The sequence below is a fragment of the Pituophis catenifer genome, unplaced genomic scaffold (assembly GCF_029215685.1).
Source record: "Pituophis catenifer annectens isolate HBS135680 unplaced genomic scaffold, rPitCat1.0.hap2 SCAF_4, whole genome shotgun sequence".
NCBI lineage: Eukaryota > Metazoa > Chordata > Lepidosauria > Squamata > Colubridae > Pituophis > Pituophis catenifer.
The window spans coordinates 100,612,661-100,630,594 of NW_027256884.1; the positions used below are offsets into that span (position 1 = coordinate 100,612,661).

At 37.2% G+C, this 17,934-nt stretch overlaps 1 protein-coding gene across 1 annotated transcript in view; it reads right to left on the reverse strand.

Annotated features, from left to right (window-relative positions):
• CFAP44 (cilia and flagella associated protein 44) overlaps positions 1 to 17,934 on the reverse strand; it is a 65,489-nt gene that overhangs the window by 3,740 nt on the left and 43,815 nt on the right. The window contains exons 24-34 of the mRNA XM_070943810.1: positions 15,327 to 15,516; positions 13,080 to 13,257; positions 11,167 to 11,682; positions 9,908 to 10,111; positions 8,502 to 8,697; positions 7,862 to 7,972; positions 4,546 to 4,676; positions 3,811 to 3,927; positions 3,195 to 3,396; positions 1,624 to 1,784; positions 503 to 637 (exon numbers count right to left, since the gene is read on the reverse strand). Coding sequence (XP_070799911.1) covers positions 503 to 637; positions 1,624 to 1,784; positions 3,195 to 3,396; positions 3,811 to 3,927; positions 4,546 to 4,676; positions 7,862 to 7,972; positions 8,502 to 8,697; positions 9,908 to 10,111; positions 11,167 to 11,682; positions 13,080 to 13,257; positions 15,327 to 15,516 — 2,141 coding nt within the window. The remainder of the gene's footprint in view (positions 1 to 502; positions 638 to 1,623; positions 1,785 to 3,194; positions 3,397 to 3,810; positions 3,928 to 4,545; positions 4,677 to 7,861; positions 7,973 to 8,501; positions 8,698 to 9,907; positions 10,112 to 11,166; positions 11,683 to 13,079; positions 13,258 to 15,326; positions 15,517 to 17,934) is intronic.

The window sequence follows — 17,934 nt, forward strand, 5'->3', positions numbered from 1 at the left end:
AAAATTTCCATCTGTCAATTATAAAAGCTATTGGATCCACACGTATACTATGCCAATACAGTATAACATGCTAGGTTCTTTGGAAGAACTCAGTGCAAATTAAGGCCAACAGCAGCTAAAGAACTGCCAGCTATAATTTCACATTGTTAAATACACATTCTTCACAACAAAACAATCCAAATATGCTATCCCCTTTTTGGCTTGATAAAATTATGTTTTTGTTTGCTTGCAACCTAGATAAAAAGTCCAATGTGTAACTAGATTAAATATCTTAATTATGGAGATTAAATGGTCATATATACAATGGTCTTGTATACAGCGGTCTTATATATTAAATGGTCTTATATAAAATAAAGGTCATAGATCAATCTGAGAATCTTGAATAGTAGCTGCATACACAGATGGTCAACCTTTTGTTACAACCACTATAGAAATTTTAAAAGATAAAAGAAAATGCTTTTGGACTTACTACTCATGAATTTCTAAACAAAGTAACACATACCAAGTAGTTCTGCAGTGCATCCAATTTAGCTTCAAGTTTCATCTTTTCCATGCAAAATGCATTCATTTGCTTTAGTTTACTAGTATTTTCTTTTGTTACCATCATCTGCTGCTGACGCATCTCAAGGATTTTATCCTGGAAGAGCGCAAGCATATTAATGAACTTATTAATGACAACATCCATATCTTATATTTGCACTTGAGAGCTCAAGATTTCCCCTCACTGATCATAAAGCCAATTTAGTACTGACTGAGAACTCAGTCAGTGTACATTACTAGTTAGGTAGGGATCTGAAGATGTACCTCAAAAACAGTGTCAATATTCGTAAATTACAATGAAGTTGACTTCTGAGTTAAGCATTCGTGTGTTTTTGGCAACAGCAAAGGTGAGAGCTTTTAACTTTCCTGATATTTTAAGAAAATTATCTTTTTAAATAAACTGTAATAAACCATTACAGATATGCAGTCAAATAAATCTGGAGAAACATGGGAAGATTAAATATTATATTATATTGAGTATCATATGTATGACTAGGGAGAATTCCTACTATTGATGGAGAGCTGGAGCCGACTTGGCTTCCTCTCCAGTCCCCTGCAGCACACTTGATTTCTAATTTCTGACTGACCTCACGCGGGCCAGACAGAGACAGACAAAGGGCCGGATGTGGCCCAGGGGCTGTAAAATACCCGTCTGCCTTACACAGTACACCAAACCGTTTTCTTTTTAGAAAACTAGAAATAAAAACGAAGCATGAAGTGACTAAAATTAAAATTATTTAAGTTTGGCTCCATTTTTTCAAAAGGCAATGTCAACAAAAGATAAAAATTTCTCAAAATTTCAATTCCTGAGATATATTTTTGGTCCCTCACTTTCCTATCATCAATTCTAACAACTTCTCTGAGCCAATAGTTCACCATTAACATTTTTGTTAACATTGTTTCCAACCTTGCACATAATTTCTACAAAAGAAAATAGATTACATGAAATGCAGTATGTGATTTAATACAGAGTGAAGTCTTTTTTTACTCCATTTTTTAACCATGCCCCAAGCATCTCCAATGCCAATCCATCTGATACTTTCAAAGGCTGATTCATAGTATTGCTTCAATATCAAGTCATACCTCCCATTTTTTAATTTCTATGGCTTGAACTCGCTCTTTCTCCATTACTTTCATCCTGAGTTCTTCCAGGTTTGTGTTAACAGAAAGAGTCTGAAGGGCTTCCAAGTCTACAATCCGGCCAAATTTCATCATCATCAGCTGATTGCATTTCTCTTCCAGTTCTAAAAAAATGGAAACTTTAAATTGAAGCCATTTGTCCATTGTTTTTCCATCTTTTAAACAACATTTTAAATATTGTCTTGAAATACTGAAGCCCCATATTACATTTTCAATAAATACAGCAAGCATGCGCACTAACATATCATGCCTAAAACAATCTTCAGTTGTCATTGTAAAAATAGGAAAGAATGCTTACAGCTTACTATTGATCTGTCCCCGTCCCCACACACACACACACAGCCAGTCGAGGGTTAAGGAAACACTTTGGAACGCACCCAGTTCTTATCTCCGACTTGGCAGCGATAGACACACCGTCTGCCAAGGGTCTTTATTTTCACAAACAGACAGATAAGATACAAACGTTCAAGAAAGTCCAAACAGAAATAATATTCCTCCCAGCAGTTCCGGACGAGGCTTTAGTCCAAGGTTTTGCTTTGTTCGTCACAAGGATCCTTTGACCACTACCCTCTATTATATAGTCTCTGGGGTGTGGTCCAGTGACTCAGTGCTAATCCCTAGCACGCCTCCTAAGCTGCTGCAAACGTTTATCACGCCTTCGGAGGCGTGCGTCCAGGAATGATGTTTCATTATCACTTTGACTCGAATCAGCTGTCTCCTCTCCCTCGACCGGCACTTGAGACAATGCCAGAGGGGAGGGGCCTGGAGAGGGAGGCCTGGCTGACTCCTCTTCCTCATGCTCGGAGCTTTCTTCCTCCGATGGGACAGGCTCAGAGGGCGGGGCCACAACAACTATGTGCTATACCATTTTACTGTCTGAGGCGAAGTACAAGATGGCATTTTTTCCTGAGCCTCATATAGAAATTGAACCAGACAAACAGCTTTATCTTACTTTGAAAAAGTGAGTTCAGCGACTTTGATGAGAGATTTAAGTTAGTTAAGAATTTGAGGGGACACAAAATCACCCAACATCTTTTATTTCTTTAGAGCAGTGTTTCTCAACCTTGGCCGCTAGACGATGTGCGGACTTCAACTCCCAGAATTCCCCAGCCAGCAGAGCAGTGCAAGACCAGCTAAACTCATATTAGACCTAAGTCATTCCTTTTTAAAAACAAAATAATTGTGATAACTGAAATTGACAGGCTTGATTAGAAAGTGCAAGGCAGTCCAGAGGATACATAGCACTATGCACCAATGTCTTCTTTGAATCGCTAATTAAATATTACTGGTATTTGCTATCTCACTTTCCTAATGGTAAGTCTGCCTTAATGGTTCAATATCTAGGGTTGAATTGAACTGTAGAAGCAATGTTGTAAGACATTTCCACCTTTCTGTGTCAGAAAACAGCTAAATATATAAACTACACTTGCAGGAAATAGTAGTTCATCATCTATTTGCCCTGGACCAAACTGAAAAATTTTTACATACTAATTAACTTGAAATTAGCAACTCACGCTCAATCGTATGTGCTATTTCTCTTCTGTCTCGAATTAGTTGTTTATGCTGTTCCCGGGCCTTCTTATAAAGGGACCTCTGTTCTAATTTCTCGTGCTGCAAAGTCATAATTCTTTGTTGCAGGTTCACTAAAGATAGATTTGTAAATACCAAAGACTGTGAGAGGTCAGAGGGAATTTCTCCATTCGATATATATTCCACCTGCAAATAAAAGTAGAATATACATAAATCTGGAGAGCTCTGTATTATTTTGCTAATTCTCACTGATTTTCTACAAGTGTCCAAGAGTTGCTCATATGCTTCTGGGTGCACAGTGAGTCTAGACTCTAGAGAAACAAAATAATTCTGTACAATTATTGCACAAGTTTCTTGAATGAAAAGCGAAAAGTCTTCAAGGAAAAACAAAGTTTTTCCAAAAGGTGCCTTTTGAAAAAAACCATCTTTGGCACAATTCTGTCCAATATTTCAAATAGATCGGTTGTGAAGATGGTTTGAAAGACGCTTCAATTGTACACTAGTAGCAATAAAGAAAAAAAAATTACAAGCCATCATATACAAAAACAAGGATTTATCAAAAGTCCAATCAGAAACAGTAAAATCCATCTGAGTCATCACCTGGTGAAGTTTTAGAGGCACTACGACATGCAGCTCATTCAGTCTCTGCTGCTTTTCTCTCTGAAAGGCCTCAAGTTCCCATTCTGCCGCATCTAGGCTGGTCGCTACTACTTTCACCTGTTAAGAAATAGCCATGTTACAAAAGAAAGATCTTAGAATGCAGGCACTGACCACCACAAAATGATTTATTAGATTAAGGTAAAACAGGAGGAAGTGTTCCACTATTTTTCTACTATAGGAAAACTAATTTTTTTCTTTTTCTCAGTTTTTTAGCTTGAGGGAATAAGGAAGTGATAGTATCTGCAAAGCAAAGAATATTATCAAGCAACATGTCCCCTGCTCCCAAGATACAATTAAAGGACCTTTCTCTCCCTGCTAATAGCAGTTCTCCAAAACAAGCCTTTTCATTGCTACTTTTGTTTTCAGTCATTTCCTGACTAGAAACAAGCATGTTTTCACGTAGCCCAAATGGATGTTTACTGTATTTCTGATATAGTCCATATTAAGAAAAGTTAATTGAGGCAATAAACATATCAATGATAACTTCAAGTCTCCACAGGACATCTCATCTGTTATTTCAGATTATGATTCCAAACTTCAATGAGTAGAATGAATACTTGTTCATTCTTGCTTCCATAAAATAATTGTTCCAGCCTTAATATTCTAACCTTCATCTAAGTAAACAGCAAAGGGCTTTCAGGGGACAAACCTAGCTAGTTGAAAAAGCCATTGTACCTTCTTTGTCAATGCTTCATATTCTTTCCTGGCATTTTCAATAGCCTTTTTCTCCTCAGCAGAAGCCTCCTCAATATCTAGTCGTTTCTCTCGAAGCTGCAGAGTATTCTCAAAGAGTGCCTCATCACAATCTGGCATAAGAAAGAATTCAAGTTAAATAACTGCTGCAATTTTAACTTAGCCTGAAGTTCAGTTATTTTAAAACAACAATCTAAAAACTAGACAGCTTAAAGATGTAAGCTGTGCATAGTTATTTAGAACTGTGCTACTACAAATACTTCCATGCCTTCTGGAATACGCTTCTAAATAAATATGCATATTTTTGAACTGCACAAATGCCAGCCATTAGGATCATCAATATTACTTTAATCATGAGTTTTAGAATTCCTGCTCTGAAATAAAAGTATCAAGATAAGCAATAAAGCCATGAAACTGTGAAATTCCTTCACCTAGGAAGTGTGGATTTGGAAATGCCTGAAATCTTAGCTGGTAAATTTCATGGGTGATTCTTTGTGAAATAGCAATTTGTTAAGATTAGGGAGGGAAGAGAAATTGATAGTGTGGGGATGAGAAAAATGATAGAGTGGAAGTAGAAAACAGCAACAATCAAAGCTGATTGCAGAAGCTGTGATGGTTTGGGAAATGAAGTATTATGACAAAAGAAGAAGAAAGTAGAATATACTAATTGTGGGAAGATACTGGAGGAATTGAGAAGACCCAATACTGGCTCAGCCTTCATCTGTTTCTGTGCTCTTCTGTTCAGAGAACTATGCCCCCCAAAAGTGTAAAGTCAAATCCTCAATATCAAAAGGAGAGAATATTTGTAGCTCAGGCTTTTGAACTAGGGGGTCCTTGGTGCTCTCTGAGCTTGGTTGTTTTCTTGCAGACGTTTCGTTTCCAAACTAGGCAAGATCATCAGTGATTACCTAGTTTGGTAATGAAACATCTGCAAGGAAACATCCAAGGTCAGAGAGCACCAAGGACCCCATAGTCCTCAATAAGGTGTTGATTCACAACGTGAAGGGGGAGGGGGATCTTGACTCATAGCTCCTGCTAAAAGAACATAGTTGCCTCTGGCTGATCTTTAGTTGCACTCCTACCTGGACCACAAATGTGTTGGTAATGATAACTAATGTTTTGATCATCACACACTGGAAGTTTGGCGCAATTCACTACATGTAGGGAAGTCTTTGGAGATGATTTGGAAGGTTCAATTGAGCTAGAATGCAGTGGTCAAATTGCTGACAAAACAATTCAGCTGCTTCAAGATAACATTAATTTTGAAATCAGGGCATGGTTAGCAACAATCTTCTGGGCCCAATTCAAGCCCTATGTGGCAAAGCACTGAGTTACATTGTGTACTGCCTTGCCAAAGTTGATTTTGCCAAGTCTGAATATCTTAGGCTGAGCTGCTAAAATCCCATCTCCCCAGAAAGTTCATGGAACTTGGGTCAGGAAATAAACTTTCTCTATAGTGGCCACATGCCCTGGAACATTGTACTTATAGAGTAGTAGAATTACTAATAATGCCCTTTCTTTTAATATACTACAAGGCAATGAAAATTTCTTTTTCCATTACACTGTTATTCTAGCTGACCATGTACATTCTGCCTTGGTGTGTATGTCTTATTCTGTTTTGATTATTTTAATTTTTTATGCTCGGTTGTACACTGCTCAGAGTATAAAGATATTGCAAATAAATAAATACAATAAATACATCCACATTGGGTAATATATGAAAAAGAAAGTAATTAAAGGACAGAGATACTCAGCAATATATTCTTTTTTTCAGCTACTAATCTATTCTGGAAGTCCCATCAGTAATAATAATCATCACCAACTTTATTGCTATTATTATATAACAGAACCAAAACAATTAAAGTTAGATGGAGAGAAAGAGAGGGAGAAATCATAATGAAAAATTCAATATACTGGGAATTCTGGGAGTCCACACATCTTCAGGGTTGCCAAGCTTAAAAATGCTGGTTTATAATAAGAATGAACCTACTGAACTTTCCCTGGGACCAAAACAATAGTGAGAATTCCCAAGATTATAACAGCCTTTTACTACAGGTAGGTATCTCTATGTTTACAAAAACACGACTATAAACTGAAAATTGCAAATACAAATCACCATAGAATGTCACAGAGAAGAATTTTAAGAACGCATAGTTTTCTCTGTGGTTTATATATAAAATTATTCTACAGAACATGGTTTTGAAATAAAAATATGGCTCAGGCTCTGGCTATCCTTATGTCACATTATGGAGATTTCTGTTAATAGGAAGTTATGGATTAAAATCCTAAAATGGCAGCAAAAGGCTTAGTTTGAATTTTGACCTCAAAGGGGGTTTAGAATTTAAAATAAAATTCATAACAATATGGAATTTTTCCCATGAGCTTTTCTGTACTCTTAGGAAAAGCCATCAAGGTTTCATATCAGATAGCTGTTCTGACCCAAGGCTTCCTTAGAAAGTAAACAGCACAAACTTAGTCCCGGCAAACCTCTTTGAAAACAGTCTTTCAGAGGAAGGTTATCAACACCCACCTATCTTACGTGGAACACTGCCAAAGAGCTAATTTCAGACGCAGGGCAAGGCCAAACTTTGCACACAGTCACAAACAGAAGTTTCAAATCTTGAATCAGCCAGATGAACTAATTGCTTCCTACAAAAGCTCGCTTCCCGTTTGCTTCTCTTTTATGTCTTATGGGAGGGGGCAACCATCTCCAAGCCTTACTCCCAAGTTGACCCTGTTTCCTTAATTGTTCCTGTCACTTAGCAGCTCTGCGCATGCGCACACTGGGAACACGCTCACACTGTTCTTCTGCCTTGCTGATGTCAGACTCCGGAGACTCCAGAGGCAGCAAAGAACTACCAGATGGCCTTGGCCCCCTCTCTGCCTCTGACTCAGAGCCATCGTCCGAACCTTCCCCAGACTCCAGGACTGGCCCACGTTCTTCCCCAACCTCCTACTGTCCGAGTCTGCTGCCAGCTCTGCTAACTGCTGGCGGGCCACAACACTAGCTTGCTACTTATTCAGCATTAATTTCTTCACATAATTAACAAGAATATTTATTAGAACAATTGGATCATCACAACACACATACACTAATCAAGCAGAGATATAATCTGTGTTGCAAAGGATAAATGAAGCTAAATTTTGGGAATGTTATGTTTTCCTGATACACAAGCACACTCTGACAATACAGATGAAGCTGCCATATATACTATCAAAATTTGAAGTTCCTGTTTTTGAAAAAAAGTATTTTATTGTTTCGAAATGTTGTATTTGCAGAAGAGATTACGCTACTTACTTTTTGGACAAACAGTATCGTCAAAGACTTCATCCTCAGATCCTGATTCCTCTTCATCACTCTCTAAACTAGATTCCTCTTCACTCTCTTCCTCACTTTCTTCTTCTTCATCTGAAATTAAACAATGTGATCATGGCACAGAAAATCAACAGAATCTAATTTATTGATTATAGTTTGACTAACTTTTCAGCAAAGAAAAGTCCAAAAACATGGCAATTATTAAGAATGGGAAAACAAAAAACAAGAGGTAAGACATTTTTGCAAAATTTGGAGCTTATCATTTGCTTTCTTTTTACATGCCACTTTCAGTTTATATAGGGAATTGTAAGCAAAACATATATCAAGATGCACATACACAATATGGTATATCCTGGATTATATTAATTTCCACTCGTGGTACGTGTAAGTGGATTTGTGTAAGAGAAAATAATAATAATAAAAAGTAATATTAAAATAATAATAATTACTGTAGTTTATCTAACTTTTCTCTGTAGAAAACAGTACAGATGCTCTTTCTTAATAACTTAGACACATAGAAGAATTACTAGGTGGAACATGAAGTGTTTACTTTTATCTGCATTGTAATGTGGAACTTTCTAAAAAGTAAAAAGATAATCAAGAAACTATGCTTCTGACTTACCTCCTTCACCTTCCACTTCTTTCTTCTTAACACGTTTGATCTTCTTCTTGAGAACTTTAGTAAGGAATGCGGCAAACTTGTTATTTTCTCCCAAGGATGCTTGAAAAGTGGCATAGAGGATTTTTTCTTTTTCTTGGAGCTTTGCAATTTCTGTTTTTTTATTCTCTATTAGGGCAAGCCAGTCATTTAACTTGTTCTTTTATTTAAAAAAAACATTGAAAACAACAAAGCTAATTAATATTGATGTAAGTATTAACAATATGATATACACAGAACTTGATTTAAATTCTTAAAGTGAAAATGTCACTACTATTCTCTATCCAAAAATATTAACACAAGGAATGGGGAACTGGAACAAATTCCTCCATCTTCGAATTATACTGTGAGAATTCTAGTCAGAATGCATTAAGGAAATAAATCCAGACAATGCTTGTCTAACACTTCCATCTATACACTATCTCCATCTTTCCAGCCTATATAAGAACAGCCTATATATATATTGAATCTTCACAATGTAAACCATGATGGAACAGCTACACAGCTACACAGATTCACACCAATCACACAATTATCTTTTGGAATAAGCAATGCTATACAAACCTCGTAAAAAGTAGGAAGCAAAAAAAATTAAACAAAAGAGAAAAGAAGATCACTTCAATCTACTTTATACGATGCCATTTGCTGTATGTCTCCTTTTCTAGCTTTCCAAACCATTCTTGCTTCCATCATGCCCATATACCAAATTATAAATCACGTTTTGTTCTTTAAACTTTTCACCTAATTCTTTTTTGAGAAAAGTATCAATTCCACCCAATCTTCCTGTCCAACTTTTCACTATTCCTTTACATATGTTTTGCAATGCAATCCTTATTCAGCTACCCAGACTTGGTCTGGAGTTGGCTGACGCCAAAATCAAATCATATCAAATCAAACCAACCAACCAATCAATCCTCTTTAAATTAGTATTTCTTCCATATTTAATAATTCACTTTTGTGTTCAGTCTGCATTCATTCTACACAGTGGTGGGTTCCACTTACCTTTGCTACCAGTTTGCAACTGTGACCGGGCGTGCAGCGCTTCTGTGCATGCGCTGACCGTCCGTGATGATGTCCGGGTGGGTGGGCGGAGCCTGCTGCTGCCATTAGTTCGCAGGAATCGGGGCGAACCGGTAGAAACCCACCACTGATTCTACACCCACCCATCCTAGGACTCTAGCTCTTCTTGTTTTACTATACAATATTTGGTAAGTATCTCAAGTATTCCACTCTGATTGTATTCAATTTAGTTTTATATTTTTCTGACAAGAGTTCCAACAATATTCTCTCAACAAATACATTTTTGTAGGTATTACCTATCTTAACAATAGGCTAATAAGAAGGCCTATATTGATGTATATACTACATACTTGCATTTCCTCTTCTTCACTGACAAGACTGTTGACACGTTCTTGGAGAATGTCCTCATGTTTTTCAAAATTCTTCAGGAGAAGCAGTTCTTCGAACCAAGTGATGTGGCGCAGATCAGCTGTTTTCATTAGTATGTCAAGTTTCATCTTTTGGTGACGGAGAAGACAAAGCTCAGCATCAAAAGTGATCATCAGCTCATCTATCTGTAAAGCAAGTAAAGAAAGAAATCAGGAGTCAAAAACAATAGTATAAATTAGACAACACACAATCTAAAAACTCTATTCTATGAAGGTAACAATTTCAGATAGTATTATTTAAATGTAATTGGGAACCACCCAGAGTTGGTTGAAAGATGGGCAGCTATATAAATGTTTTAAAATAAATAAATGGCATTTATGTTGTATTTATTATTTATATTTATTCATTTGAATTATGTTTATTACTTGTATTTATTATCAGAGTATAGTATCTTTAATTTTATTATTTATTTATTATTTATTTATTTAGTAAATTTGTTTGCCGCCCATCTTTCCACATGGTGACACTGGGCGACTGACAGTGATAAAAAGAATAAAACAATATAAAGCATGTATACAGTAAGAATAAAATACTATAAAATACAGCTAAAACTAAAAATGGGGATAAAAAGTTGTTTTAAAAAGGTCAAAGTTGTTTAACTTGTCTGCAAACATTTCATTCCAACTTGGCTGCTCTCAAGGAAAAATAATATCAGAATTTCAGTTATTCTAAAACACAATCTAATTGATGTTTGATGCAATATTACAAATTCTGTCAGGTCTAGTCACAAAATTGGTATAGGGCAGCCTTTTCCAATATGTTAAAGCCAGATCTGTACAATTTCAGCTATTGTAATCCTTGCCAGCATGCCTTTCTAATAATGATTATGGGTGCTCCAACTATATACATCTTAGGGAAGTCTGGTTTTAATACCAAATTTAGGAACTATTTAGTTGTTGATGTAATCGTATTTTCTGAGTTGCATAAATGTGAATATTGCATACAAAGACAAAACATGAATGTGATAGTATATGAACCTTGATTTCAAAATCTTATTAAAAATGAACCGGTCGCTGACATATTTTATAAGATTTCTTCATTTTAGAATATTGTTTTAAACAAGTCTGCTTCAAAATATATACAATAAGTATTGCTATTGTAATATTTTAATTAGCAGAAACAAAAATATAGAAACCGGAAATAATTTTGCATGTATAATATCTTCAAAGCAACTTCTCACCCTCTTGATCAAAGTTTCCTGCAGATGAATATTTCTTATCTCTTCCCTCTGTCTGATTTCCAATTCAAGCTCTGTTGGTTCTGCCTGCTGAAGCTCAAATATTTTAGGTGGTGCCTCAGAAATTCCAGACGGTAGTCTCCCTGGCCTTAAAACTGCAATCCGACCACTCTCTACTTCCTTGATTGAAGGACTATGTAGAAATCCTCCACCAAATCCTCCTAAACTTCCAGACTCTATAGAAGGAATCGATGACTTTATACTTTTTAACTTCTCTTTGTCTTCTGCTTCTTGTTTGAACTTCAAAAGCATGTCATGGTCATACTGGAAATGTTTTTCTGGTGTTTCTTCTGGAAGTAGTTGAGGAACCGAAGGTATTGGCAGATGTTTGGATGGATCCAGAGATGACTGTATAGTTTTCAATTCTTGTACTACACACTGAATCTCTTCTATAATAGCAACTTTAAGATCTCGGAGAGACACAATCCATTTGTTCATCGTCAGCTTTTTCTCATGTATCTGCAAAGAAGAGAACAAGACACTTTATTAGGTAGCAAATGCTTTATTAGATAGTTATTTTTCCCCAAAATGCAATAATTAAAATCTAAATAATTAAAACCCTATGCAAATGAAACCATTGTTGCTGTCTGTTATCTTTTATTGGATATCATAGAAAGTCAATGTACATATTTAATGGGATTTTTTTTAAAAAAAATTGTGCCTTCAACTCAGTTTTTGACTCCTGGTCACTGCATAGTCTAGTAGTTCATAAATGAATTCTCCATGCCCTTACTACAGCTAAAAGACTGATGTTGCAACATTGAAAAGGTAAGATCCGATTTACTCAATGACTGAAGATCTGATGACACTTACTACTTCTTAGCTGATTGCCTACAGATATAGACCTTGTATCAATAAGTATAATGAAACACTCAATTTACAACCACAATTGGGACAGGAATTTCCATCATAAATTGTGGTGGTGATAAATTGAACTGGTTTCAAGATTAGACAAGATTTATGGCAGTCATTAAAGTGAATCAATGCTGTTGTTAAATGAATCACACAGTTAAGTAAATCTAGCTTCCCTACTAAGGGGCAGTTTGCCATTTTTTGCCGGAAATTGGCAAAAAGCTCTCAAACCATGATCACATGATTGCAGGATGCTGCAAGAGTCCTGGTAGCGCAGAGACTAAAGCAGTTATTAACATCAGCTGCCTGCAATTACTGCAAGTTCAAAAACTCACCAGGCTCAAAGTTGACTCAGCCTTCCATCCTTTCTAAGGTAGGTAAAATGAGGACCCAGATTGTGGGGACAATAAACTGACTTTGTATAAAATATACAAAAGTATGAAGGCTATTGCTTAACGCATTGTAAGCCGCCCTGAGTCTTCGGAGAAGGGCGGCATATAAATCAAATTTTTAAAAAAAGGGGGGGGGGGTCATAAATGGAGACGGTGTTAAACTCCCAAATTGCAATCATGTGACAGTGAGGATAAGTTGTAAGTGCAAGTACAGGTCATGAGTCACTTTTTCCAAGGCCATTGTAATTTAATAAGCATGATTATATTACTATATTAGAAATACATACACACAAACAGTTGCTAAATGTTTGCATTAGATAATTATATATAAAATTGTAACTGTTCACTTTTGCAGTAAAATATATACAGTATATTTAAATGTATTAATTTTTGTCTTTTGTGTTTTTCATTGATTTTTTTAATAATGTATCTTTGTTTTTCATTCCTCTGTGTTCTTTTCTTTTCCTGTTACTATATTAAGAGCAATAAAAAAAATATATGGAAAAATCAGTCAATAAACATACATGTGGTATAGTTTTAATTTCACCGCAGTAAATGCTTTCCTGGGAGAAGAAGAGAAATCATATGATTCAGATCAATTCTTCTACTTACAGCTGCTTCTAAAGCTTGCAGTTGGCTTGTTTTTTTATCGGCATTCATTCTCATATGCTCAGGAATTTTGTAGTTAGTGGCAGTTTTTAATTTGAAGTCCCCCATGTTCTCTTGAGCTTCTTTGATATTTGCTACATCTTGAGGATCCTCATAGTTATCACTTGGTTTGCTCTTGAATCTGCCAAGTTACAATCAAAAAGAGGGCTGTGAAAATATCTACAAACCCCTCACATCCTGGACATAAACTGTTTCAATGTCTTCCCTCAAGACACCATAGGGAATTGCACGCCAAAACAACCAGACACAAAGACAGTTATTTCTCCCATAGAAAGTACTCCTATAGAGTGCTATCACTCTGCTAAATTACTAATTCCCACAACGCTGTCTATGCCCTAGGATGTCAAACTACCTAGTAGGACTGTATTACTTATTATCCTCTTATCTGTCCTATTACCTATTTCCTTAGATTCTTATGACTATAACAGAATGGAATGGAATGGAATGGAATGGAATGGAATGGAATGGAGTGGAGTGGAGTGGAGTGGAGTGGAGTGGAGTGGAGTGGAGTGGAGTGGAGTGGAGTGGAGTAGAGTAGAGTAGAGTAGAGTAGAGTAGAGTAGAATTGAGTAGAGTAGAGTAGAGTAGAGTAGAGTAGAGTAGAGTAGAGTAGAATAGAATAGAATAGAATAGAATAGAATAGAATAGAATAGAATAGAATAGAATAGAATAGAATAGAATAGAATAACAGAGTTGGGAGGGACTTTGGAGGTCTTCTAGTCCAACCCCTTGCTTAAGCAGGAAACCGTACACCACTTCAGACAAATGATTATCTAATCTCTTCTTAAAAACTTCCAATGTTGGAGCATTTACAACTTCTAGAAGCAAGTTGTTCCACTGATTAATTGTTCTATCAGGAAAGTTCTTCTTAGTTCTAAGTTGTTTCTCTCCTTGATTAGTTTCTACCCATTGCTTCTTACCCTACCTAAGGTGCTTTGGAGAATAGCTTGACTCCCTCTTCTTTGTGGCAGCCCCTGAGATATTGGAACACTGCTATCATGTCACCCCAGTCCTTCTTTTCATCAAACTAGACATACCCAGTTCCAGCAACCGTTCTTTATGTTTTAGCCTCAAGTCCCCTAACGTCTTGTTGTATCTCATGATTTATGTTGATTATTCCTATTATCCTATTATGAGTTATGTTGATCGCTTAGAATCTTATGACTGTCACTAAGTGTTGTATCTATGATTTATGATGATTGTATTTTATGATTATGATTATCACTTATTGCTTGTATGTACACTGACAGCTTATGCACCAGAGACAAATTTCTTGTGTGTATCACACTTGGCCAATAAAGAATTCTAATTCTAATTCTAAAAATATTATATAATAATAATTTATCTGTTTTTTATTTTTCAATCATCCAAAAAACAAAACTATTATAATTATTCAGTTCTTCCTTAGTTCTCTATGAAAACATATTGATGCTCAGAGCAAAAAGTAGTTGAAGGTATTCAAATATTTGTAGAATCTACTGCCATGAAGTAGAAATCTTCTGTCAGCACCATGGAAATGACAGAGAAATTCCAATGAAGCCTATATGGCCAAACCTTTCAGATTGTCAAATTCTGTTTTATTGGAACTATCTGGTCTCACCCAAAATCTATTATCATCCAAAATATACAGCCTGATGTGATACACCACATAGGGTGCTTAGCTGCAACATCCAACCCAATATAGGTCTTTAACCAGAGTCAAAGACTTCTCTATGGTTTCCCATGCTCATTTTTAATTTATGTTAACCCAAAATGCTGGCCATTCTTCATTTGAGTGATAGAAATAACCATAAAGAATTTTTCAAACTTGGTTAAAGACTATGATTGTTTCTTGCTTAAGTGAGCTTTCAGTGGTGGTGTTAGCATGTTATATACTTCGGCATTTACTTATAATTTATTGTGTCCTATTGCTGTTATTTTTAATTATGAGCCACCCAGGGTAACATATACAAATCTAATAAATTTTTAAAAATTCAAATACCAGAGATTAGCTATATTTAGAGCTCTGTGTTGAAACAGAATGCTTTCACTCTTTAAGTACTTCAAATCAAATCACTTCAGATCAAATTGCCAAGTTGGGAACAACTGTATTTCAATATTATTATATACACTAAATAATTCAGAAACTATTCCTACTTTAAGAAACATGTTTTTAATCATGCCCCAAAGAGAAGATTATGCTTGACTCACAATTCATTCCACTCCATCTTTCTTTTTTGGATTTTAGCTTTGGCTTTGTCTGCTTTTTCAATAATTTTCCTAAGTTTTTCCATTCGATTTTCAACAATACGACTTGCTGCTGTATGAGGTTGGGATTTTCTCCTTATTTTATCAGCTTCTGGTTCTTCATCAATGGCAGCCTGGGCTGTAACTATTGCTCCTGTACAAATATATTTTAAACAGCATATAAGGTGCTTTTGTAGGCATTCCCCAAACAAGATACCATTTTAGCATTAGTTTAGTTTAGTTTAGTTTAGTTTACTTTTATTAAATTTTTATACTGCCCTTCTCCCAAGGGGACTCAGGACGGTGTACAGCCAAGATAAAACCAACAATACAAAAGTTAAAAACAATTTAAAATTATTAAATAGTTTGGCCGATCGTCTAAAATACAGTAACCCATTAAAATAATATTTTAGGCCAGCCCTGCTTGATGGAATAATAGCATTTTAAGGGCGCAGCGGAAGGTACGGAGGTCGGAAATCCGATGAATCTCCGGGGGCAGCTCATTCCAGAGGGCAGGTGCCCCCACAGAGAAGGCTCTCCCCCTGGGGGTCGCCAATCGACACTGTCTAACTGACGGCACCCTGAGGAGACCCTCTCTGTGGGAGCGTACTGGTCGGTGGGAGGTTATCGGATGCAGAAGGCGGTCTCGTAGATATCCAGGTCCTATGCCATGGAGTGCTTTAAAGGTGGCAACCAACACCTTGAATTGCACCCGGAAGACCACTGGGAGCCAGTGCAGCTCACACAGGAATGGTGTTACATGGGAGCACCGAGTCAACCCCATAATCACCCGCGCGGCCGCATTCTGGACCAGCTGGAGCCTCCGGGTCCTCTTCAAGGGGAGCCCCATGTAGAGAGTGTTACAGTAGTCCAGACAGGAAGTGATGAGGGCGTGAGTGACCGTGCGCAAGGCGTCCCGGTCCAAAAAGGGACACAACTGGTGGATCAGGCGAACCTGATAAAAAGCCCCCCTGGCCACAACGTTAATTTTAAACGTTAAGGGGTTGGTTTTTCTTTGAATTCATTTTAAAAATAAATCAATGAAAAACCTACTGATTCTACAAAACTAAGGCCATATTATAACTAGGTTTCCATTACTGCTTTCCCTATTTCAGAGATAGTACTATCTGGTTCTTGTTTCTTTACAGAACAGAGCTCTGGAGAATTTGTGGATTTTTATAATACATACTAGACCAGGGGTCTCCAACCTTGGCAACTTTAACACTTGTAGACTTCAACTCCCAGAATTCTGGGAGTTGAAGTCCACAAGTCTTAAAGTTGCCAAGGTTGGAAACCCCTGTACTAGACAACCCACGCCTTGTTGGGTCATTGTTTCAGATATATTTCCTTACCTAAACAGGATGACCACGGTTGATTAAAAAAAAAAAAAAGTGGGAGTGACTTCAGATTTCCCTGGAAACTTTGATTTCCCACTGAGTTTCCTTGTGGAAAGCTATGGGGAACACCAGAAACCAATCTTCCTTCTTTCCTTCCTTCCTTCCTTCCTTCCTTCCTTTCCTTCCTTCCTTCCTCCCTTCCCCTCTTCTCCCCTCCCTTCCCTTCCTCCCTTGCAAGGGGGGTTGCACAAGAGGTGCTGCGCAGATCAGGGAAGGCACACTGAGTGTGTGCAGTGGATCAGGGAGGGTGTATGGGGGAGTGCAGGATATACTGTATTGATCAGGGAAGACATGCTGGGGTGCAGTGTGTATTGGACAAGTCATGTGAGGGTAGCACAGGTCAGGGAAGCATGTGTGCGTGGCATGAGCCAGGAAGGGAGAACATAGTTCTTCCTCCCTGTTCCTCCATTCCTCTTTCCTGTTCCTCCCATCCTCCCTTTCTTCTATCCATCCATCCATCCATCCATCCATCCATCCATCCATCCATCCACCCATCCTTCCTCCTTTCCTTTCTAGCAGGCAGGTAGATGACTGCTGCTGTGGGGGAGAGGAGGAGCTAGGGATTGCAAAACTGGCTGGGAAACTGTCACTAAACATTAAAAATCAAGATCACATTATTGCAGCAGCTGCCCAGCAGCAGCTGCCCAGCAGCAGCCAATAGCACTGAAGCAACCACAACTTTCTAAAATGTCATCCTTTGTAGGAGCCTGTAGTCTGCTATGTGTAGGACTGTTTCCTTATCTTGGATGGCAAACCTCAGATAAGGAAGGTTACTCACATGTAGGCACCAGGAAATGGCATTAAGACCCTAACTCTATAAACAAGAGGAACAGGAGGAAAGGAAGTGGGATGTGTGTTAACCCTAGATAACATTATAAGTGCTTAAGCAAAGCAGTAATGGTTAACCAAAGACTCTAGTTACCTGGAAGATTCTGTAGCCAATGAGATGCTGCCAAGTACACTGTAACTTGAAAGTAACAAACTATATAATGTCACTATGTAAGACAATAAAGTTACCCCTCACATACATCCTCAACCTTTGTGTGTGTGTGGTCACTACAATCCCTTCAGAGTTATAGATTCCAGATTTTGGACACATTCTGTAATTAGTTCATTTGAGGTCCCTTGATTCAAAAACTGAATCAACTGTTTTGCCCAGTTAAAAATTATAATAA